Source organism: Megalobrama amblycephala, linkage group LG24 (assembly GCF_018812025.1).
Source record: "Megalobrama amblycephala isolate DHTTF-2021 linkage group LG24, ASM1881202v1, whole genome shotgun sequence".
Classification (NCBI taxonomy): domain Eukaryota; kingdom Metazoa; phylum Chordata; class Actinopteri; order Cypriniformes; family Xenocyprididae; genus Megalobrama; species Megalobrama amblycephala.
Window position 1 is genome coordinate 5,737,839 of NC_063067.1, and position 25,394 is coordinate 5,763,232.

A 25,394-nucleotide genomic window follows, 5' to 3' on the forward strand; every position below is an offset into this window, starting at 1 on the left:
TTGCCTGAGGTTTAAATATTTGATGTTCCAAACCATTTTCTGTTGTTTTCTCTCTCAGTCTGTTCATTCAGACCAGGTTCTGTTCGTGAAGGGCTCTAGTCAGAGCGGTTCCTGCTCCGAGGCTTCCAGCTCTTCAGTGGGCCATAAACCTGAGTCGTCCCCTCACTGCTTGACCACACGAGCCTCCATTTCCACCATCACCACGGACGACTCCGCCCCTGCCTCGGCTTTGGACAAGAACGAAGACGTTACGCCCATCAGCACCAGCCAGAGCACAGCCAGCCTCGTCACGACGGAGATGCCGTTCAGAACGATGGAAGGTACTCTGCTGAGGGGCGGCGGAGGGATACCTTTGCCCGGGACGACGCTTCTCTACCCAGAAGCTGTTGGACTAATGGGCTTGTACGGGTCAGGCGGGCAGAACTATGTGCCACACCTAGTGATGCCCCTCCCAGGAGGGGCGGGGCTGTATGAAAGGGGGTGGGGCTTGGGGAATGGGAAGGTTGGACAAGCGAACTCAGAAAAGGCAAGCGGCGATTCGCTGACTAACAGAATGGGCGACTTCCTGCAACATCGGCTAGCCCTGGTGACCTTTGACCCCATGCAGCCGCCATACGACTCGCTGCAGACGTACGGATTGGAGGGGGGCGGCTCTGAGGCGACGTCTCTCAGCTCGCTCGAAAGCGAGGCCGAAAAAGATACAGAGGGGCAGAAAGACAGATTTGAGGAATGGGGACCCAAGTTCGACAGGCTGCTTGATATTTTCAGGCAACGAGCGAATGAAAAAGAGGATAACAGAAAGCACGAGGGTGAATTTTTTAACGAAGAACAGGAGGAAATGAACAAGACAGAAACGAGCAAAGAGGACGAAACAACTGAATCGAACGAGACACGGCAGGTCGAGGAGGAAAACCTAGAAGAAATGGAACAAATGCAAAACAGAAAGAGACTCTAAAGAGGAAATGGGAACAAAGAGGAAGGATGTGATGTCACATCGTGAACGTTCAAAAGCAATAAGTGCTGAAAGGAGCCAATGAGCACAATCCGGACAAAGAGAATTTTATATGGACCTGCCAAAACTAGTATGTCAGTGTTTTAGAGGAGCAGACGGTCTTATGTAAGTCACTCGCTCAGTTTCACACGCGTCCAGGCACACATGCAGTTGTACAATACAAGCTCATCTTTATATTGATAAATCTTTTATTTATTTCCAGGTTTAAATCTCAGATTTTCATTGTGGTTTCAGACTTTTATACACCGCATTAACAAGTGTTTTTCTGCTCTCGCATTGTGAAAAAGACAACAGACACGCTCTTACAGTCTGCTCACTTGATTTAATCAATATCTGATTATGTATCAAATTATTTCTCTGTGTTATTTTAGTATGCTATTATTTATATACTGTTGTAGTATTTATTAATAGTTTGAATTAGCTTGTATTTTTATAATATTTTTTTTTAGCTTTTTCAGATTTTGTCAGTTTGTCATTTTAGTACTTCAGCTTAAATCAGCTTAAATATATTTCAGTTATTTGCCTGAATAATTAACCTTTCTAAGTTTTTTATCTAATATTTATATTTTATTTAATTACAGCTTTATTTCAATTTATTTCAAAGTTTTAGTTAACAATAGCAACACTGAATTACACCTGGAATTTCATTTCTCTCCCCAACAAGAGCATATTAAAGCTTTTCCACTCCTTTTCTTCTTCTGATAACTATTAAAATGCTTTGCTGAGAGGTTAGTAAAGAATGAAAATGCAAGAAATTATGAAAAACATTCCTCAATGTTACTCTCTTAGAAGGAAAGGTTCTATGTGGAATCTTAAAGGGTTCCGTCAGGTGCTTCATACGTAGAACCTTTTATGGGTCATTTTGTGGTTTTATTTTTAATTAATTACTTTTGTTTAAATTTATTTTTAATTTTAATTAAATGTTATGAATTAAACAGCTCGTAAACATACTAAATCACTGGAAAATTTTGAAATAACCCATTAAACATGAAAGTATGGTGGAATCATTTAAGACATTTATCCTCATATAGAACCTTTTTGGCATAAATGGTTCTTTAAAATTGAGTCAAGAACCCTGTTCTATATAAAAGTTCTAAAAGTTGGGTTCTGGAAGTAAAAATGCCATTCATTTTCTCCATAGGGAAACCTTTAAAGGGTTAGTTCACCCAAAAATGAAAATTCTGTCATTTATTACTCACCCTCATGTCGTTCTACACCTGTAAGACCTTCGTTCATCTTCAGAACACCAATTAAGATATTTTTGATAAAATCCAATGTCTCATTGAGGTCTGCATTGACAGCTAGACAATTAACACTTTCAATGCCCAGAAGACATATTTAAAAGAGTTCATGTGACCACAGTGGTTCAACCTTAAAGGTGCCGTAGAACGTCTTTTCACAAGATGTAATATAAGTCTAAGGTGTCCCCTGAATGTGTCTGTGAAGTTTCAGCTCAAAATACCCCATAGATTTTTTTTAATTCATTTTTTTAACTGCCTATTTTGGGGCATCATTAACTATGCGCCGATTCAGGCTGCGGCCCCTTTAAATCTCTCGCTCCCTAACCCCCCAAATATCATGTTATCATGGATCATGTCAGTTATTATCGCTTCATCTGCCATTTTTCGCTGTTGTCCTTGCTTGCTTACCTAGTCTGATGATTCAGCTGTGCACAGATCCAGACGTTAATACTGGCTGCCCTTGTCTAATGCCTTGAACATGGGCTGGCATATGCAAATATTGGGGGCGTACATATTAATGATCCCGACTGTTATGTAACAGTCGTTGTTATGTTGAGATTCGCCTGTTCTTCGGAGGTCTTTTAAACAAATGAGATTTACATAAGAAGTTGGAAACAATGGTGTTTGAGACTCACTGTATGTCTTTTCCATGTACTGAACTCTTGTTATTCAACTGTGCCAAGGTAAATTCAATTTTTGATTCTAGGGCACCTTTAATGTTATGAAGCGACAAGAATACTTTTTGTGTGCCAAAAAAAAAAAAAAAAAAACTAAATAACTTTATTCAACAATATCTAGTGATGGGTGATTTCAAAACACTGCTTAACTCCAACATTAGCCTACCCTGATCTATAGTATTTGCATCTGTTGAAGCTGTAAGCCTGCATTATTTCAACTTATTCTTAAAATAATTGTTTAACATCGGAATTCATGGTGAAAACTACATTAGCCATGATGCTGTACAGAAATTCCACCAATTAGAGTGCTTCATAGTTGTAGTTCTTTCTGTCACTAAAGCCATTAAGTACACAGTGTTGTAGCTTTGTATTTTTGTTTGATTTTCAAATACTTTTTTGCTTCAAATCAAGGTTTGTAATGTTATGATTCACTTCAACACTTTTTTTTTAAAATCCCTATGGAAGAAATGAATGAAAAAAATACTTCCGGAACCAACGCCCCTGAAAAAGTGGGCGGGCACTAATGTACTTTATATGCAAGTGGTGATTTGACTAGATTTTTCTTTTAAACACACAGGTCACAGCATAAATCTGAGGTGGGGAATCCACTAAAATAGGGCCCGTCTCATTTCACACACACACATTAGCAGCACATGTCTTAGTCGGCTCTTTCAGCGTTCTCGTGTTACACTTAAGTTAATAATTCACATTGGCGTGACAACTCAAAGTTATGAAACATCTCATTTCTGAAATATTGATTTCAGCCCTGCGAGCGGCATTGTTTGAAAATAGGTCTCATGAAATATGTACATTCTCTGACAAATTCATATTGAAGCTTGTGTATTAATAAGGCAACGCTCTCTCGCACTGATTTTCATAGCGAGAAAGCTAAACTGTTCAAAATGGTTCGATAAAAGGCTGTTTTTTACTAGGTCACCGACAACCACACACGTCATTGCATAAAGACGATTTGCGCATGGCTTACTTCTATCCGTTTTTAGATCGGTTTTCCTCTGTTCACTAGTCAGGATGCTTTGTCTGGTTTAGCTTCACCTGCCACTGGCACTTCTTTAACCCTTTCAGTTTTTAAGGAAGACCTATGCAACTGAAACTTTGAGACATTGAACTTCTGAACTGAATGTGATCATGTTTAATAGCGTTTTTTTGTTTTGTTTTTTGTCCTGTACGCTGTTTGCGTTCTCATGTACAGATGTAAATATCACTGGAGAACTGACAAGCTTTTTTTGGACTTGAGAGTTTATGTAAATCTGAATCTGTTCATGTAAATGTGGAATTCAATCCTAAAACCACATCAGGAAGATCCTGTGAATTTTCCAACGTGTTGTATGGTCTCTTGTCAAACTAATAATGGACTGTCATCTGATGTTCAATAAATGGTGTACAGTGAAATTTGGTAAATGTGGATGCAAAGAAGTATGTACATATTCTTCAGTAAAGCATTAAAAGTGAAAGTTTGCGGTGATCAGGCTCTCAGAAGGATGAAATGCACCACACAAGCATCATAAGAGTCGTTCAATCATGACAAATCTTGGAATAGTTTTAGCATGTTATTGAATATGGCAGTATAATGTATTTTGTCTTAGTGGCCCAGACTAATGCTACGCTGTACAGACTTGCTACTGGCAATAGATACATAGAGTCACTGATGTGAGATTGTAAGATGTGCTGCTGCTGCTGCATAGATAGACGTGTAAATCCTGTAGCAGATCTAGGCAGGTGGAGCTGGGGGAGGTGGAGGGGTTCAGAGGAACTGCAGGACTAGCTTACAGCAAACCTGAACCAGACTATTTAACCCTCTGGTGCTCTTCAGACATTTTGGAAAAAAAAAAATTACGTTTTGGTTTTTGTAGAATTTTTTACTTCAACGGAATTGTACAAAAGGTTGAAATGATAAAGGTTTTGGCATTTGCTATGTGAACACATAATAAAATCATGGACATGATTCAAAAAGATTAAATAGTCCTGAAAAAAATAGTCACACTTGTGCTCCAAAAATGAATGCATTGAAATGAATGGGAGACAAATTCCATCTAGTGAAAACTTTTGGTATTGTGCACAAACAAAATCTTACTGAGAGCTCATTTTTTGAGATATCAACCTCAAATTTGGAACACAACTAGTTTAGGAATATGGCTTGGATTTTTTTTTTTTTTTTTTTTAAAGTAAAACATGTTTTTGAAAATATATATTTCATATAAAAATTGAAAAGAGATTCTGAAAATTAAGTCTTGTGCTCTAAAGCCTCAAGATTTATGACAGTTTAAGTTCGTCATTTCATTTTCAGGTATATGCTCAAAAAGTGAATAAATGGATTATAACTACAGTGTAAAAATAATATAGTACTATAAAACTTTACATTAAATAATAATAAAAAAAAACATTATGAACAGAGTGAACTACAAGGATTTTTGAAATATCATTTGTGCTTGTAAAAATAAAATTGAGAATTAAGCAGAAAATACAAAAATAAAAACTAATTAATATATATATATATATATATATATATATATATATATATAAGCAGAAAATACAAAAATAAAAACTAATATATATATATATATATATATATATATATATATATATATATATATATATATATATATATATATAAAACTATAACAGTACCTCAATGATACTAAAATAACACTTAAATAAACTTTAAAAGCAAGTTATTCCACATAAATTTTTACATATTATTTACATAATCTTTATTATTATATAACTGGTGGAGGATTATATATCAGGTGGAGTTAATATGGACCTGACTGCACTCATGCAAAAGTTTTGATTTAACAATAAAACCAGTTTTTCTCTGGGCTGATAATCACATAACTCACTAAAATGTGCGTAATTCACCTATAAGATTATTGTTGAATTATGACAATAAACATATTTTATTTCAGTCATCACAGTAACAGGTTCTGTACAGTAGCTCAATTGCGTGCATGTTAATTTGAACGTCTGTTTTGGTTAAATAAATCTTCCAGGTTCAATATTTGATGTGCTGTCGATTATCACAGATTAGCAAACATATTTCAAAACTTTTGCGTTCGCTCGCAGAGGATTTGCATTCCCCTGAGAAACTTTGCGTTTACTCGCAAACCGTTTGCGTTCTCCCGAGAAACTCTGCGTTTGCTCACAAAGAACTCAATTTTTTTTTAGAGCGAATGCAAAGTTTCTTGTGGGAACGCAAAGGTTTTGCGAGTTTTTTGGGGAACACAAAACATTTACGAGAGAACGCAAAAGCATTGACATCATTTTTAATTTTTTCCTCCATCACCATGTCCCTTTAGGGGCTCCGTAGCCCTACTACAGGACATGCTGATGCGAGTGAATGCAAATTTTGTTGGGGGAGCACAAAACTTTGACATAAACATTGACTCTGTCATAGTCATATGCTTATTTATGTATTTTAAGTGCTTATAATGAGGACAGCATGGGGTTGTGCATTACAATAATGAGACTTGGTGTTTTAAAGCCATAAATGATCGATGCTAAAAGGTTCCTGCATATAAAATCATAAAATTTTGATAAGTCAGAATATTTCCAAGCTTGTGTATCTTTAATGCATCGAGAATATAAACATTTAATAAAATGAACTCTTTCTTTCAAAAGCCATTAAAATATCTATGACATCTCATCTCATGTTTTTAAATGTTTATCATAGGCAAAGTATTTCATTTAGTGGTTCATTGAAACCTTTAAATATATATTGTCTCCAGTCAATAATTATAATTCACTGCATACATTTTTAAGACTTAAGAATTATTAAAATCATCTAGCATCACACGACGGACAAACTTCCAAACTACAGAAAACCTTACTGTCTTTACCTGACATGAAGCCGCTGTGATGTTCAGAGGAGAATGCTAAAGCTCACGTCGCTTTTATTGCGCTGTCACTTCGCTTTACTACACGAGACGGAGAAGAAGAAAGAGAAGAAGAAGAAGCATGCTTTAGGCTTTAGACCTCAGGATGAGAGATCCAGATCAAGTGCTTCTTACAGTCTGTCTCTTCAACTGTATGATGTGCAGCACTTTCTGCTTTTATCTAAACAGGTTGTCAGCGAGACACAGAATCACTTATTCAGAAGAGAGCCGGGATCCAGAAGGCAAAGGCACACCGCCATTAATATACCGAGAGCTGGAATACCGTTAAATTAGAAGAAAAGGAGGCCAGCGGGCTTTTAGACCTTTACCGATGCGGTCCGCTGTTGCTCCTGGCACTAAATTATTCAGCAAAACACACAAACCGCCACCGAGCGATAAAATGTTTTTAAAGTTTAAAGCAACTATACCTTCCAGACAGTATTATCTGCTATATGTAATTCACATTTTCAGGCCTGAAACATTTATTCCCCTGAAGGCAGAGCGTGATGGCCGCCCTCTCTAGTCTGGTCACCAGAAGTTTGCAATCTCGTATTTAAAACGGGAGACGCGAGTTATGAGTATTATGAGAGACCCTGCTGTCACCTGCTTTGAGAAGATGTCCTCTGGCTGTTTGTGTGCTCGCTGGAGAAATGAAACTTCTTTAATTAACATTTGTTTTCTCCCACAGTACTGTACTGTGAGGCGGAAGTAGAACGGGTTGATTCTTCAGAACGTCTCACAGCTTAATAGGTTGAAAATCAATCTTCAAACCAGTGTTATTTTAGTATTGTTGATACACTGATGAGCCAAAACGTTATGACCACCTGACTAATATGCTGTCGGTCCTCCACGTGCCGACAAAAACAGCCAGGCATGTACTCTATGAGACCCCTGAAGGTGTGCCTGTGGTATCTGGCACCAAGATGTTAGCAGCAGATCCTTCAAGTCCTGTAGGTTGTGAGGTGGAGCCGCCGTGAATCAAAGCTGTTGGTCCAGGACATCCCACGGATGCTCGATTGGATTGAGATCTTGGGAATTTGGAGGCCAGGGCAACACCTTGAACTCTTCATTCTGTTCCTCAAACCATTCCTTATCATTGTGTTCAGTGTGGCAGGGTGCATTATCCTGCTGAAAGGGGCCACTTCCACCAGGTCTGCAACAAATTTACATTCACATGAATGGCTGGACCCAGACATGAATTTGTCCCTTGTCAAAGTCGCTCAGATCTTTATTCCAGCCCATTTCTCCTGCATCCGATACATTGAGCTCCACAAGAACTGATTGTTTGCTTACCATCTAATCTACCCAGACCTTAAAGGGGACCTATTTTTTACAAGATTTAAAATAAGTCTCTGATGTCTCCAGAATGTGTATGTGGTTTCAGCTCAAAATACCCCCTTTTTATAGCATGTTTTGTTGTGTGAGCAAAAACAAGCTGTTTTTGTGTGTGTCCCTTTAAATGCAAATGAGCTGCTGCTCTCGGCCCCCTTTCAAGAAGAGAGCAGGGATTCAAGAGCTCATGCAACAACAAAACAGGACAATCTCAAGCACTGAAAATGTCAGAAACAGTCAGCAATGGTGTTCAGTTCAAACCGGAGTCAGACAATGATGCCTACAGAGCCAGAGAATATATGCTGCATGGAGACAGAACAGGAATAGTTTAGTTTAATTACGGTTATAAATTGTTGTCATCTTGCTTTTATCCACTTTCAGTACAAGCCTGTTCGGACCCCGTCCAAATGATGGCCAAAAATTTACTGATAAGTTTTATGAAGTTTATTGTACATCACATAAAAGATGAAGCGTCCGTTTTCACTCCAGAAAATCACAGTGAGAGCTGAATAAAATACAGTCTAATCTCTCTTTTGCATTAACATACACAGCGATCGAATTACACAAAAACACTTATTACAACTAAAGCCGGGCACACATTTAACGACTAGCTAAAACATTCTAAGACTGAACTCAACACACAGCGATTGTTTCCTGCGACTGAAGCAGATTTATATACTTTCACATGGAATTTGAACACCGACTGTAATCGCCGGCTGAATCAAATAGGCTTGTCTAATGAGGCTGCTTTGATTTAATGGGGATTTATTTTTTTTTTTTAAAAAGGAGTGGGTGGATTTTTATCATAGGGTGGTTGTGTTCACACACTGCCATCACACATTTATGTCCAAACATCATGTGAAAATGGATTTTGCATTATAGGTGCCCTTTAATATATGGCCTTGTTAGGAGATGATCATAGATATTCACTTCACCTGTGACTGCTCATAATGTTTTAGCTCATCTGTGTATACTTTTATAGTTTTTGGTTATATTTTGAATTCATTTCAAATTAAATTTTAAGTAATTTTGTTGTTTTTGTCATTTTTATATGTTTTTTTTTTATATGTCTATAGTTTTTCTTGTATTATTAAGTTTCGATTTAATTAATGATAATGACCCTGTTTCAAACATGATTATTATTATTGTTTTGTTTAATACAGGGAGTGCAGAATTATTAGGAAGTTGATTTTTGATCTTTTTTTTCAAGCATTTTACCAATTCCAATCCACATCAATCTTAATAACTACTATTAATATTGTTTTTATCATTTATAAGTGATATATAATTGTTCATGAAGGCTGGAAATGAAAAATCCTTATATTCAGGTGGAAATTATTAGGCAAGTTTTCTTTTACAGGCAAAAAGCCAAAAAAGAATTTAACTCAGACTGAAAAGTAAAAAATTATTAAATACTCATGAGAAGGACGCAATACTATGCAATACTGAAATTGCAGTTAAAGCATGACAAGGGACAGCAAAATGCTCATTAGTAGCGGGGTCAGACAAAAACAGGTGGAAAAGAAAAGACACATGTTAACTGCAAATAATTAAGAATTAAGGTGAAGAATTAAGTGTGAAACATCAGGAACCCTTTAGTCTCCAGCGCCACCATTTTCCAGAGCTGCAACCTCCTGGAGTTCCAGAAGTGCAAGGTGTTAGGATCTCAGAACTTAGGTAGCTAAAGAATCCTAATGACCTGCACTTGATAAGAATCACAAGCTGAAGTGTTAAAAATACATGAAGACTGGGTTTAATAGGGCTAAACAGACAGCTTGAGAATGACTCCTGATGGACCAGCACCACATCCTCTTGTACCACTGTTTGAGATTTATCCAGAATCTGGCGAAGGTTTTGAGTTCATTTTAGTCATCTCTTAACCTGAAATGTCTGTCTTGCAGAGATGGACAAAAATGATCTTCCAAAACTACTGCCAATTCTGGAAGATAAATTCTTCAAACAGTGGTACAAGAGGATGTGGTGCTGGTCCTTCAGGAGTACTCTCAAGTTCTGTTTATAAGGTCATAAAAACCAGCTTCATGATTTTAAACACTTCAGCTTGTGATTTTATCAAGTGCGGGTCATTTTTTAGGATTCTTTAGTAACCTAAGTCTCTGAGATCCTGAGACCTTGCACTTCTGGAACTCCAGGTAGGTTGCAGTTCTGGAAAATGGTGGCCTGGAGACTAAAGGGTTCCTGATGGTTTCAAATAATTCTAATTATTTTGAGTTATGTTTTTTCTTTCCACTTTTTTTTGACCCCGCTGACCCAATGAGCATTTTGCTGTCCCTTGGTCATGCTTTAATTTGCATTTCTATTTGCATTAGATTGCGTCCTTCTCATGAATAAATTTTTTGATTTTCATCTGAGTTAAATCTCTTTTTTGGCTCATTTTGCCTGAAAAGAAAACTTGCCTAATAATTCTGCACACCTGAATATAAGATTTTTCATTTCCAGCCTTCATGAAAAATATATCACTTATAAATGATTAAAAACAATATTAATAGAGTTATTAAGATTGATGTGGATTGGAATTGGTAAAATGTGCTTGGGAAACAGAAAATCAACTTGCCTATAATTCTGCACTCCCTGATTTGGATTTTTTCTTCAAATGTATGTTCAAATATGTCCTGGTGGAAAGATCTGAAAAAAGAACATCATTTATTTGAAATAGAAATCATTTGTAACATTATAAATGTCAATTTAATGCATCCTTTGCTGAATGAAGGTATTAATTTCTTAAAACCCTAAATTTTTGAATAGTAGATGGGCGAATTTACATTTCAGTACACCTAAAAATTAGAGAAAAGTAGTTACAGCATGATAAATATATTTTAATACAGTATATATATATCTAAAGCTATCCTTTAAAACTAGAATGTTTACTTTTTTTTTTTAAAATATTATTTGTGAGAAATAAAATATCCAGGAACACACCAAGAGAAAAAAAGAAAGACAAACAGAGATTGGATGCCATGTATATGTTTTATAAATATAAAATATTTTTTCTATTGTAGTCTCTGTACTGAACATATTTAAATGTGACATACATTAACAATAAATACACTGACCTTTTTGTTTTACAAATTGTGCGAGCTGTATAGTTAAAAATTTAACTTAACAGTCTTTGGCCCGGTTTCACAGACAGGGCTTAGACTAAGCCAGGATTAGGCATTAGTTCAATTTAGGATATTTAAGTAGCTTTCATAATTACTGGTGTGCATCTTGAACCCAAACAAATGGTTCTGACATATTCTAAGATGTCAATACAAGTTGCTTTCAGTTAAAACAGCTCAAACATGCATTTTAGTCTAGGACTAGCTTAATCCTTGTCTGTGAAACCAGGGGTTTATTAGATAAAAAAATAAGCACAGGTGCATTTATACGGAGGACTAGGTGTGCCACTTAAATCAATCATCAATTTATACTCTGAAAAATTAAAATATAAATAAACTGCATTATAAATTTACCAAAAATTGCATTTTTCAAGCTTTCGCCAAATACATTTGTCAATCAAGTTAAAAACTATCATTGGACGGTTGATTACACAGAAATAACACTCCTAGTTCTCTATACACATCCCTTTTTTTGCACAGCGAACAGATTCTTCTTGATTTGCAGCAGCTGCATCTCAGACGCCATCACTGCTTCTTACTGAACTGCTCCAGTGCTTTACTGACTAGATCAGAGGTGATCGCATTACAAACCAACACGCAGTGAACACCTGAAAGAGCGGGAAACAGCTGGTGAATCAACCGAACGAACAGTCTCCAACTTTCATCACACAGTTCCAGATCTCTGAAGCAGTTATAAAGGTTTGTGGCGGAGAATAAGCCAAGACCTACCTAGCTTTCCAACCTCCACGATGTTCCTATCCTCATCATCAAAGAACATCATGTCAGAAAACTGGACGCCACTGTCAGCTTTCAGCCTGGAGACAGAAGAGACAGAACAACAGTTGTCAGATGGTTGAAGGTAGACACACACACACACACACACACACACACACACACACACACACACACACACACACATGTTGGTACATCTTTCATAATGAGGACATTCGATAGACGTAACAGTTTTTATATTGAGCTATCCCCTAACTATGGAAGCTTGTTTCCACCACTGAATAAAAAATAAAAAAGATAATTGTGAATTTTTATCTCCCAATCAAGATATAAATTGCAATTGCAAGAAATAAAGTCAGAATTATTTTCTCAGAATTGTGAGTTTATATCTCAATTCGGACTTTATAACTCACAATTGCAAATATTTATCACACAATTCTGACTTTATCACACAATTGCGAATTTAGAACTCATAATTGCGACTTTATCTCACGCAATTGCGACTTTATCACACAATTCTGACTATATGATGCAATTCTGACTCACAATTGTGACTTTATTTTATGCAATTTTGAGTTTACAGTATAACTCGTAATTCCTACTATTTATCACAAAATTGTAACTTTATAACTCGTAATTGCGACTTTTTTTAATTTGAGTTTATAACTTATAATTGCTACTATTTATCACGCAATTCTGACTATATAACGCAATTGTGACTTTATAACTTGTAATTGCGACTTTATATCATGCAATTCTGACTTTCTAACTCGTAATTGTGACTTTATCACAAAATTCTGACTTTATAACTCATAATTGCGACTTTATATCACAAAATTCTGACTTTCTAACTCATAATTGCAACTATATATCATGCAATTCTGACTTTCTAACTCGTAATTGCAACTTTATATCACACAATTCTGACTTTCTAACTCGTAATTGCAACTTTATATCATGCAATTCTGACTTTCTAACTCATAATTGCAACTTTATATCACACAATTCTGACTTTCTAACTCGTAATTGCAACTTTTTACTTTCTAACTCGTAATTGCAACTTTATATCACGAAATTCTGACTTTCTAACTCATAATTGCGACTTTATATCATGAAATTCTGACTTTCTAACTCGTAATTGCGACTTTATATCACGCAATTCTGACTTTCTAACTCGTAATTGCGACTTTATATCACGCAATTCTGACTTTCTAACTCGTAATTGCAACTTTATATCACGCAATTCTGACTTTCTAACTCGTAATTGCAACTTTATATCACGCAATTCTGACTTTCTAACTCGTAATTGCAACTTTATATCACGCAATTCTGACTTTCTAACTCGTAATTGCAACTATATCATGCAATTCTGACTTTCTAACTCGTAATTGCAACTATATCACGCAATTCTGACTTTCTAAATCGTAATTGCGACTTTATATCATGCAATTCTGACTTTCTAACTCGTAATTGCAACTTTATATCACACAATTCTGACTTTCTAACTCATAATTGCAACTTTTTACTTTCTAACTCTTAATTGCAACTTTATATCATGAAATTCTGACTTTCTAACTCATAATTGCAACTTTTTACTTTCTAACTCTTAATTGCAACTTTATATCATGAAATTCTGACTTTCTAACTCATAATTGCAACTTTATATCACACAATTCTGACTTTCTAACTCGTAATTGCAACTTTTTACTTTCTAACTCTTAATTGCAACTTTATATCACGAAATTCTGACTTTCTAACTCATAATTGCAACTTTTTACTTTCTAACTCTTAATTGCAACTTTATATCACGAAATTCTGACTTTCTAACTCATAATTGCGACTTTATATCACGCAATTCTGACTTTCTAACTCGTAATTGCGACTTTATATCACGCAATTCTGACTTTCTAACTCGTAATTGCAACTTTATATCACGCAATTCTGACTTTCTAACTCGTAATTGCAACTTTATATCACGCAATTCTGACTTTCTAACTCGTAATTGCGACTTTATATCACGCAATTCTGACTTTCTAACTCGTAATTGCGACTTTATATCACGCAATTCTGACTTTCTAACTCGTAATTGCAACTTTATATCACGCAATTCTGACTTTCTAAATCGTAATTGCGACTTTATATCACGCAATTCTGACTTTCTAACTCGTAATTGCAACTTTATATCACACAATTCTGACTTTCTAACTCATAATTGCAACTTTATATCACACAATTCTGACTTTCTAACTCGTAATTGGAACTTTTTACTTTCTAACTCTTAATTGCAACTTTATATCACGAAATTCTGACTTTCTAACTCATAATTGTGACTTTATATCATGAAATTCTGACTTACTAACTCGTAATTGCGACTTTATATCACGCAATTCTGACTTTCTAACTCGTAATTGCGACTTTATATCACGCAATTCTGACTTTCTAACTCGTAATTGCAACTTTATATCACGCAATTCTGACTTTCTAACTCGTAATTGCAACTTTATATCACGCAATTCTGACTTTCTAACTCGTAATTGCAACTTTATATCACGCAATTCTGACTTTCTAACTCGTAAATGCAACTTTATATCACGCAATTCTGACTTTCTAACTCGTAATTGCAACTTTATATCACGCAATTCTGACTTTCTAACTCGTAATTGCAACTATATCACGCAATTCTGACTTTCTAACTCGTAATTGCGACTTTATATCACGCAATTCTGACTTTCTAACTCGTAATTGCAACTTTATATCACGCAATTCTGACTTTCTAACTCGTAATTGCAACTTTATATCATGAAATTCTGACTTTCTAACTCATAATTGCAACTTTATATCACACAATTCTGACTTTCTAACTCGTAATTGCAACTTTTTACTTTCTAACTCTTAATTGCAACTTTATATCACGAAATTCTGACTTACTAACTCGTAATTGCGACTTTATATCACGCAATTCTGACTTTCTAACTCGTAATTGCAACTTTATATCACGCAATTCTGACTTTCTAACTCGTAATTGCGACTTTATATCACGCAATTCTGACTTTCTAACTCGTAATTGCAACTATATCATGCAATTCTGACTTTCTAACTCGTAATTGCAACTTTATATCACGCAATTCTGACTTTCTAACTCGTAATTGCAACTATATCACACAATTCTGACTTTCTAACTCGTAATTGCGACTTTATATCACGCAATTCTGACTTTCTAACTCGTAATTGCAACTTTATATCACGCAATTCTGACTTTCTAAATCGTAATTGCGACTTTATATCACGCAATTCTGACTTTCTAACTCGTAATTGCAACTTTATATCACACAATTCTGACTTTCTAACTCGTAATTGCAACTTTTTACTTTCTAACTCTTAATTGCAACTTTATATCATGAAATTCTGACTTTCTAACTCATAATTGCAACTTTATATCACACAATTCTGACTTTCTAACTCGTAATTGCAACTTTTTACTTTCTAACTCTTAATTGCAACTTTATATCATGAAATTCTGACTTTCTAACTCATAATTGCAACTTTATATCACACAATTCTGACTTTCTAACTCATAATTGCAACTTTATATCACACAATTCTGACTTTCTAACTCGTAATTGCAACTTTTACTTTCTAACTCTTAATTGCAACTTTATATCATGAAATTCTGACTTTCTAACTCATAATTGCAACTTTATATCACACAATTCTGACTTTCTAACTCATAATTGCAACTTTATATCGTGCAATTCTGACTTTCTAACTCGTAATTGCAACTTTATATCACGCAATTCTGACTTTCTAACTCGTAATTGCAACTATATCACGCAATTCTGACTTTCTAACTCGTAATTGCAACTTTATATCACACAATTCTGACTTTCTAACTCGTAATTGCAACTTTTTACTTTCTAACTCTTAATTGCAACTTTATATCATGAAATTCTGACTTTCTAACTCGTAATTGCGACTTTATATCACGCAATTCTGACTTTCTAACTCGTAATTGCAACTTTATATCACGCAATTCTGACTTTCTAACTCGTAATTGCAACTTTATATCACGCAATTCTGACTTTCTAACTCGTAATTGCAACTATATCACGCAATTCTGACTTTCTAACTCGTAATTGCAACTTTATATCACACAATTCTGACTTTCTAACTCGTAATTGCAGCTTTATATCACACAATTCTGACTTTCTAACTCATAATTGCAACTTTATATCACACAATTCTGACTTTCTAACTCGTAATTGCAACTTTATATCACGAAATTCTGACTTTCTAACTCGTAATTGCAACTTTATATCACACAATTCTGACTTTATAACTCATAATTACAACTTTATCACACAATTCTGACTTTATAACTCATAATTGCGACAGAAAAGTCAGACTTGCAAATTGTAAACTCACAATTGCCAGAAAAAAAGTAAGAATTTTGAGAAAAAAAAAGAAAGAAAAAAAAAATCACAATTACCTGTTTTATTTTTTATTCAGTTGCGGAAACAAGCCTCCATACCTAACCCTAAATTTGCCCATCACATAAAACTTTCAGCATTTTTAAATTAATAAAAAAACACTTAAAATGTTTATTTAGCATTTTGCATTCAAAGGGTGTCGACATGTTCTCGTAAAAGACACACCACAGTATAAAGCCTGTGGTTCTCATAATGTAGGTCAAACCAGTACATGCATAGGCACGCACACACACCTCGTGAGCAAGATACCACGTGCAAAGACAGACACTGCACTATTTTGTCACGATTGTTACATTATTATAACAGAACTGTGAAATGACACAGTATAAGAATTTTTCCAAGGTATTCAGGGAGGTTGCTATGGGACTGATTACTGGCCAAATTCAAAAGAGTCCATCCTATACAGTACCTTTTAAAGTGAGTGACCTTTGAGGGTAGATCTCCTTAAAGGAGATGTATTGGTTGAGTTTATAGAGTGAGAGCAGCTGATTGGCTCCTTCCGTCTCGCTGGTTTTTTGAAAAACAGAGAAAGAACACAGCTTTGATTTATGTATCAGATCAGAAGATACTTTCAGATTTGGAAGATCCTCTGAAATCTTACCGTGATGCAATGCCGATCTTGAATCCCTGACTGTGGAGTGAGCTCAGGATCTTTTCAGTATCGTCATAAATGGAAACCTTGGCACGTCTTGAATCCCACACAGTGCCGCTGGAGTCAGTGTGTCAGCAAAGAAACAACAACATTCTTATTCTTCTTTAAATAAAAAGAACAAACAATGAAATAACACTATAAAAACTATATGACACAAACCTGTCATCGATGTGAAAAGGTGGATCAACATTAGTGTCAACCCAGAATGGCCAGAGGGTGTGATCTGTTTAAACCAGAGAGAGAGAAAAAAGAAAATAATATATATATATATATATATATACACACACTACCAGTCAAATTACTATTTTTAATGTTTTTGAACAAAGTCTCTTATGCTCATTAAGGCTGCCTTTATTTCATAATAAATACAGAGAAAACAATAATACTGTGAAATATTATTACAATTTAAAATGATGGTTTTCTATTTTAATATACTTTAAAATATAATTTATTTCTGTGATGCAAAGCTGCATTTTCAGCATCATTACTCCAGTCTTCAGTGTCACATGATCCTTCACAAATCATTCTAATATGATGATTTGATACTCAGTTACAGAAACATTTGTGCTGCTTAATATTTTTTTTCAGGATTCATTGATGAATAAAAGGTTAAAAAGAACAGCATTTATTCAAAATATAAATCTTTTTTAACAATATAAATCTTTACTCTCACTTTTTATCAATTTATCACATCCGTGCTGAATAAAAGTATTAATTTCTTTCAAAAAAAGAAAGAAAAAAATGACTGACCCCACACTTTCGAATGGTAGTATATATTGTTACAAAAGATTTCTATTTTAAATAAATGCTGATATTTTTTTTACTTTTTATTCATCAAAGAATCCTGAAAAAGTATCACAGGTTATAAAATAATATTAAGCAGCACAACTGTTTCCAACACTGATAATAAATCATCATATTAGAATGATTTCTGAAGGATCATGTGACACTGAAGACTGGAGTAATGATGCTGAAAATTCAGCTTTGATCACAGGAATAAATTACATTTTAACATATATTCACATAGTAAACGGTTATTTTAAATTGTAATAATATTTTACAATATTACTGTATACATTATCTTAATGAGCATAAGAGACTTCGTTCAAAAACATTAAAAATAGTAATGTTTCCAAACTTTTGACTGGTAGTGTATATATATATCACCGTTTTTATAAAAGGTAAGAATAGTTTTGACCATACATTGTATTTATAAACCACACACAGATACTACAGTTATTGTTAAAGCAGTAAAACTGTATTTTGGTATCAGTCACGCATGTATTCTGTGATGACTACATTATGAATCACAGGAAGAGTATTTATCTCATTTACTGAGGCTAATAAAACCACACTGTTATTCTAAAGTAAAACGCTAAACATTGACTGTGGAAACTTACCGAGGTCGAACACTATTAACTTCGGTTTGGACATCTTTGATTAGTGACTGACACGGAGAAAAACTTCAAACGTAGGTGGTTACGTGAATTTGATGTCTTCAAACCCAACTGTCTTCTGTGACAATAATAATAATAATAATAATAATAATAATAACCGTATAAAAGTATATTTCATACTTTATAATATAAAATTATTTAAGTTTATTAATAATGTCCATATATTTAGATACATATACATGTATGTATACATGTATTGAATTCAGAAAAAAAAATCATTTAAACAAAATAAAGATTCTGAAAGCATTTATTTGAGGTTTACACAAATTTGTTATGGTTTAACAGAAGCAAAAAAAAAAAAAAAAAGGCATATTATGAATAGTAAGTTTGTAAGTGACACAAGAAAATAAACAAAGCAAAATATAATGCTGATTTGTCTTCCTCCCTTAAGGTGTCCTTCATCACACTCAAAGCTTAAAGGGATAGTTCACCCAAAAATGAAAATTTGATGTTTATCTGCTTACCCCCAGGGCATCCAAGATGTAAGTGACTTTGTTTCTTCAGTAGAACACAAACTATGATTTTTAACTCCAACTGCTGCCGTCTGTCAGTCAAATAATGGGAGTGAATGGTCACACAATCTATAGACCCCTTAAAAGTTTGTAAACATTGCAACATTTCCTGGTGGGCGGGGCTTAGCTGGAGGCAAAAAGAGGTGCTGGACGCAATGTTGACAAGCGTAAGCTAGCACGTTTTAGGAGGGATTTATTAAACATGGATGCAGAAGAAAGTTCGGAACTGTCCGAATATGTACAGTCACTGACTCTGCAGGACCGTGACAGCTATTTTTGTAAATTAACTCTTGCGGGTGGAAGCAGGCTGCCTGACCCGTATGCCATACGGCCACGGGAGTGGCATGAAGACTTGACGGGGCTGCCGAGGGTGGAGTGGCCGGATATCTACACTTACCTCATCGAGTCACCAAGTGTTTACAGCCGAGAAAAGCTACAGGCATATAAATCCCTGGATGCCTACAACTATTAATGGTCACGTTCAGACATTACAATACAACAATTTACGTACAGATCTTTGTGTAGTGCGGTCAGAGGTGTTGCCTAGCCAGAGGCAAGGCAAGAAGGGTGACATGTACCACACCTGGGTGATCGTAAATCGGGACAACAGTACAATTTTAATGGCGAACTGCACTTGCATGTCAGTTTTAACCTAACAGTAAATAGTTGCAACCGCTGTTGCAGCTGCAACCGCTGTTATAAATCCTAATTAATATGTTTTGAAGTCATGATGAATGTATGTATTACTCTTGAGGGAAAGATTTCATTGAAAACTTTAGTTTTGATCCAAAAGTGCTGTTCCTTCTATTCTGGCAGCCAAAAACACAAGACGACATTTTACAGTCAAAACCTCAAACTTTTAGCGTGCCTGCTATGAGTTCTTCCTTATATTTTGCCTCCAGCTATGCAGTGGCGTCACAGTGACGTAGGCGATTAAGGGGTCTATAAGAATCAACCCAGCTAACAGGGAAGGTTCCCAGAACATTCACTAACGTTCTTTAAAAGTTGTGTGAATGTTAGTACAAAACGTTATTAAAATAATGATTTTGGAACGTTCTTATAACATTAACGTTCTTATAACATTTAGAGAAAACGTTCTGGGAACAACGTTCTTGGAACATCCTTAGGACGTTATTTGTACTTGATGAACGTTCGCATAATGTTGATAGGAAACGTTATTAGAACAACATTCTCAGAACGTCCTTATAACGTTATTAGTATTTTCTGAATGTTATCGTAATGTTATCATAAAACGTTTTGGGAACAATGTTCTTGGAACATGCTTAGGACGTTATTTGTAGGCTACTTGATGAACGTTCGCATAATGTTGATAGGAAACGTTATTAGAACAACATTCTCAGAACGTCCTTATAACGTTATTAGTATTTTCTGAACGTTATCATAAAACGTTTTGGGAACAACGTTCTTGGAACATCCTTAGGACGTTATTTGTACTTGATTCGCATAATGTTGATAGAAAACGTTATTAGAACAACATTCTCAGAACGTCCTTATAACGTTATTAGTATTTTCTGAATGTTATCATAATGTTATCATAAAACGTTTTGGGAACAATGTTCTTGGAACATCCTTAGGACGTTATTTATACTTGATGAACGTCCTCATAATGTTGATAGAAAACGTTCTTAGAACAACATCAGAACGTCCATATAATGTTATAAGTATTTATGTTCCCATAATATATCACGCACGGACATTTCAGGACTCGCATTTTGAGCTGAATCAGACTCTCAATTCCTGACGCCACTGAATCGAATCTTTTTGGAATCGTTTACTGTCTTGATTCTCGAGTCTGTTCTTTCCCCTCCCCCACTGCCTCACTGCAGCTCTTCTCTTGCGCGCGCAGCAGCAGAGAGCGTCCGTTATTTTCTGAGGCTGAGAAAACGTAAATGGTAAGCTTGAATTCATAATACTATTTAAAACATATATGCCAGAACATAACATCAGAATTTCAAAGTTGTATATTTTTTATTCTTTTTCCAAACTGTTTATTTTTTAGCCTGACGTTGCGAGCCGTTCGTTTCCGCTCCTGCTCCATTCAAATCTTGCGCGCGCTGACAGGGTCCGGTATTTTCATCATAGAGAGATTTACACATAGGATTTACATCATAAGAAGGTAAGTGTGGATCCACAAAATAATTATAAATAACTTGTTTACACAACACAACATCAAAAGCTTTTTGTTATATAATTTTTTTGTGAACAGCATTTTCTAGGCCGCTGCCTTTCAGTTATTGCGCGCGCTGACAGCGACCTATATTTTCAGAGGTAAATATCAGACGAAGCGATAAGTGCAAATAAAACAATTTTAAGAGTTGTTATCAAAACATAAGATTACGCGTTGATGATATAAATTGAGTGTGTGTATGTTATAAAATTAACTAGTTTGGTAAACTGCTAACTGATACTTAGCTGCCACATACATTTATAAGAAGTTAGCTATTAGTAAAATATTCACGTTTATTAATTAATTCTAGTCTAGCTAGTGTGCTTGAGTTGTTATCTTATTTCTCTGACAAATCAGCAGACACTTTCCTCTCAACTGTCCACAGATGCTTCAAATAACTTACAGCACTGAAGGAAAAGCTGCACCTGACTTGATTCTTGCGAGGCAGACAAGGACAGAAAAGGTGTTTTACCAACACTTACAATAAAATATATCATATTTGTTAAAGTGTAAATTTCACTCCTGTCATTCATATTTAAGTGTAGAAATCTACAATTTACTTTGTCATATTATAATGTAATTTCTCTCTCACTATATATGTATATGACTCTTTAGGCCAAGTGGTAAATGCTGCTATTCTTCTCTAATACTGTTGCTCTTCAAAGAACACGGTCATCAATCAGGTAACTTGCACACTGAAAATCTTTTGTTTGAATAAAACACAAGTTATCTTGTATTTTATTCAGCTACTGAAACGACAAGAAAGCACTTTTACTTGTTTTTATTTTTTCCATTATTATTGCTGTCTAACAAAATTGTTTTGTATCATCATTAAACTGTACTATGACATGTCATGTTGTAACCTGTGCTTAAACAGTGAGAACTGTAATGTATTTAAAGAAAATGTTTTTATTTTATTTGTTTGGTCACAGGATCCTCCATTCCCAGCTCCAACCAGTCATCTGAAGGACTGCAGCGATGGGAACCCTTTGAACCACAAGTGGCAGTTTCCACCGGATGACAAAGGACATGGTAGAGGATGATAGACCCCTATTGATATCTCACTGATGTTCGCCTGCTGTACTGACTGTATCACACACACACACATACAGTTTTGTGCTCAAAAGTTTATATCACATTGCAGAATCTGTTAGTTCACCCAAAAATGTAATTTCTGTCATTAATTACTTATCCTCATGTCGTTCCACACCCGTAAGACCTTCGTTAATCTTCAGAACACAAATTAAGATATTTTTGTTGAAATCCGATGGCTCAGTGAGGCCTTCATAGGGAGCAATGACATTTCCTCTCTCAAGATCCATTAATGTACTAAAAACATATTTAAATCAGTTCATGTGATTACAGTGGTTCAATATTAATATTATAAAGCAACAAGAATATTTTTGGTGCGCCTAAAAAAACTAAACAATGACTTGTATAGTGCTGGCTGATTTCAAAACACTGCTTCAGGAAGCATCGGAGCGTTATGAATATTTTGTGTTGAATCAGCAGTTCAGAGCGCCAAAGTCACGTGATTTCAGCAATTTGGCGGGTTTGACCCACGATCCGATTCATGATTCGATACACTTATTAATTTATACTTCCTGAAGCAGTGTTTTGAAATTGGCCATCACTAAATAAGTCTTTATTTTGATTTTGTGCCACACCAAAAATATTCTCGTTGCTTTATAATATTAATATTGAACCACTGTACTCACATGAACTGATTTAGATGTGTTTTTAGTACTTTTATGGATCTTGAGAGAGGAAATGTCATTGCTCCCTATGGAGGCCTCACGGAGCCATCGGATTTCAACTAAAATATCTTTATTTGTGTTCAGAAGATCAACGAAGGTCTTACGGGTGTGAAACAGCATGAGGGTGAGGAATTAATGACAGTTTGAGTTAAATGTGTTCAAAAATCACAACCGAAACGTGTGGTGAAGTTTCGGTTGTGACATCACAGTTTTTTAGTGTTACTCAATAAAATGTAGCTTTTTTCCCCCTGTGTACAACTTTCCAGAACTGTGCCAGCTAACCATGTGCTGATTAACATCTTTGAGCTAGACTCAGAAGTATCTAAAATCATCACTACCAAAACATGTCATCATTGTGACAAAAGAGAACACTTAATCCTTTATTTGGGGGAAATAAACAAAATTTTAGGGCAGTTCTGCAAATCATTAGTATTTTAATATGTTTTAGTGGTGTTTTAGTATGAGTTAAAATTCTGTAATGTGATGTGGATGCTACCAACAGTCACTACCGAAAATGTGTAGTCACGACCGACACGTGATGTTTTGTCAAAAATAACGTTTATTGAATTACAAACTAAGATGTTATGACAAACTAATCAATCCTTAAATTGAAATCAGTATGATAAACTTTATGCCTTTTATAAAGAAAGATTGTAATACAAAATACAACAAATCTCATAAATTACAGTTGATTACATATTGTTAAAATGGTTATTGTTATTGATTTACCTGTGAAAACATGTTTAAAAAATAGCAAAAAAATATATTTACAAGAAGGATGTAAACAAAATCTTTATAGGTCAATGTAAACCTTCTGATTAAATTATTATTGTGTTTCGGTAGTGACAAACAAACTTCAGTACTGAGAAAAAACATATGGGGTGGTTTCCCGGACAGAGTTTAAATTAAGCCAGGATAGGCCTTAATCCAGATCGTGGCTTAAAAAATGGCTTTCTGAAATACAGATTAAGTACAGATTACTAAAACAGGGTTTCCGCGGGGTCTTAAAAAGTCTTAAAAAGTCTAAAATTCTGAACTTTAAATTTAAGGCCTTAAAAAGTCTTAAAAACGGCCAGATTTTCATCCGAGGTCTTAAATTTCATTTAGTCAGGTCTTAAATTTTTTTTACCCATTTCCAGAAACGCTACCTGCTGAAAGTTATTACAAAGTAGCAAAAAAGTAGCGAGTCGTAGTTCTTTCTGGGGTATATTGGTGTTGGTATACGCGGTGATAAAACTACAAATCCCGTGATAAATGCAATACCTGCCCGCGAAATACGTCTGCGTCTCCTCAGAGTTTGTTAAAGTTCGGCTACGTGTGGAAAATGGGAAAGTGTACTTTCAACGAGACATGGCTAGATCACAGCGATTTCTGCTGTTGGTTACAAGCGATACCCAGCTCCAGGTACGAGGCTCACTGCAAACTTTGCAAAAAAAAAAAAAAAAAATCAATTAGAGAGTCTGGGTGTGAAGCGGTGTAAAGGCGCTGGAGTCACACGCCAGAGCGGAGAAACACAAGCTAGCCGCAAAATGCCTTCAGCGGACTCGGCCAATTAGCCTCACCACTGCCGTCGTCCTCCTCAATGCCTGGTTCCTCCGGTCTCCAGCGCAATATCATCACAGCTCCGTCGAACAACCTTCGGGGTACTTTTGGAGCGACTGACACATCGAAAGCCGAGGTGATTTGTATACTACACACGGTGACTAAACAAACACTACTCATTTAATAGCAACAGTGAGATTAGCGATCTCTTCCAAGTGATGTTCCCTAATTCAGTAATCGCGAAGCCGTTCTCTTGCGGGCCCAACAAGATCACTTATGTGGCGAGATTTGGATTGGGGGAGTTTATAAAGAGGGAATTGATTCGTACTCTTACCGGGCCGTGTGTCGTAACGTTCAATGAAAGCCAAAATCAGACCACCAGGCCATTGTTCTGGAACAATGGAATTGTTAAGTCGAGGTACCTGGGCTCACAGTTCATGGGACAGTGCGGGACACACACACACACACACACACACACACATACATACATACATACATACATACATATATCAGATAATCCATGTTAGATAGATACTCTAATTATCCCGAGGTAAGTATCTATCTATCTATCTAAAATGGATTATCTGGTGTGTGTGTGTGTGCTACATTGGTTGTTACATGGGTTGAAGTAGCCTGTTCAGTCTTTATTAGGCTATTAATATGCTGTTTTGTAATGTAAATAAATATGAGATGAAATCTATTCTATTTGAGGGCAAGTTTGTTTTAGCCTATTTTCATTTTGGGCCTAAAGTTTTGGGCATTTGGCACATTGATGTGTGTGGAAGGTTACTAATGTGAT

The 25,394-nt window shown here is 35.4% G+C and overlaps 2 protein-coding genes and 1 long non-coding RNA gene across 4 annotated transcripts in view; 2 read left to right on the forward strand and 1 right to left on the reverse strand.

Moving 5' to 3' along the window:
- The window catches only part of LOC125259729 (cadherin-11), a 97,806-nt gene extending 95,369 nt beyond the window's left edge, over nucleotides 1-2,437 (forward strand). Inside the window, exon 14 of the mRNA XM_048177614.1 lies at nucleotides 59-2,437. Coding sequence (XP_048033571.1) covers nucleotides 59-955 — 897 coding nt within the window. The 3' untranslated portion in view covers nucleotides 956-2,437. The remainder of the gene's footprint in view (nucleotides 1-58) is intronic.
- Nucleotides 2,438-11,118: 8,681 nt separating this feature from the next.
- On the reverse strand, nucleotides 11,119-18,832 carry mdp1 (magnesium dependent phosphatase 1). Its single transcript, XM_048178554.1, is given in 7 exon segments — nucleotides 11,119-11,876; nucleotides 11,998-12,083; nucleotides 16,897-16,918; nucleotides 16,921-17,000; nucleotides 17,089-17,196; nucleotides 17,299-17,362; nucleotides 18,540-18,832. Coding segments are annotated over 7 exon segments (477 nt in total). The 5' UTR covers nucleotides 18,574-18,832; the 3' UTR covers nucleotides 11,119-11,793.
- A 458-nt stretch (nucleotides 18,833-19,290) lies between these two features.
- On the forward strand, nucleotides 19,291-23,097 carry LOC125259519. 2 transcript variants are annotated; one of them, XR_007182846.1, is made up of 7 exons: nucleotides 19,291-21,021; nucleotides 21,129-21,245; nucleotides 21,336-21,397; nucleotides 21,682-21,759; nucleotides 21,912-21,979; nucleotides 22,229-22,328; nucleotides 23,062-23,097. It is a non-coding gene; the product is annotated as an uncharacterized LOC125259519 (long non-coding RNA). The 2 variants fall into 2 exon arrangements; XR_007182845.1 differs by lacking the exon at nucleotides 23,062-23,097 and having other exon boundaries at nucleotides 22,229-22,500.
- The last annotated feature ends 2,297 nt before the right edge of the window (nucleotides 23,098-25,394 follow it).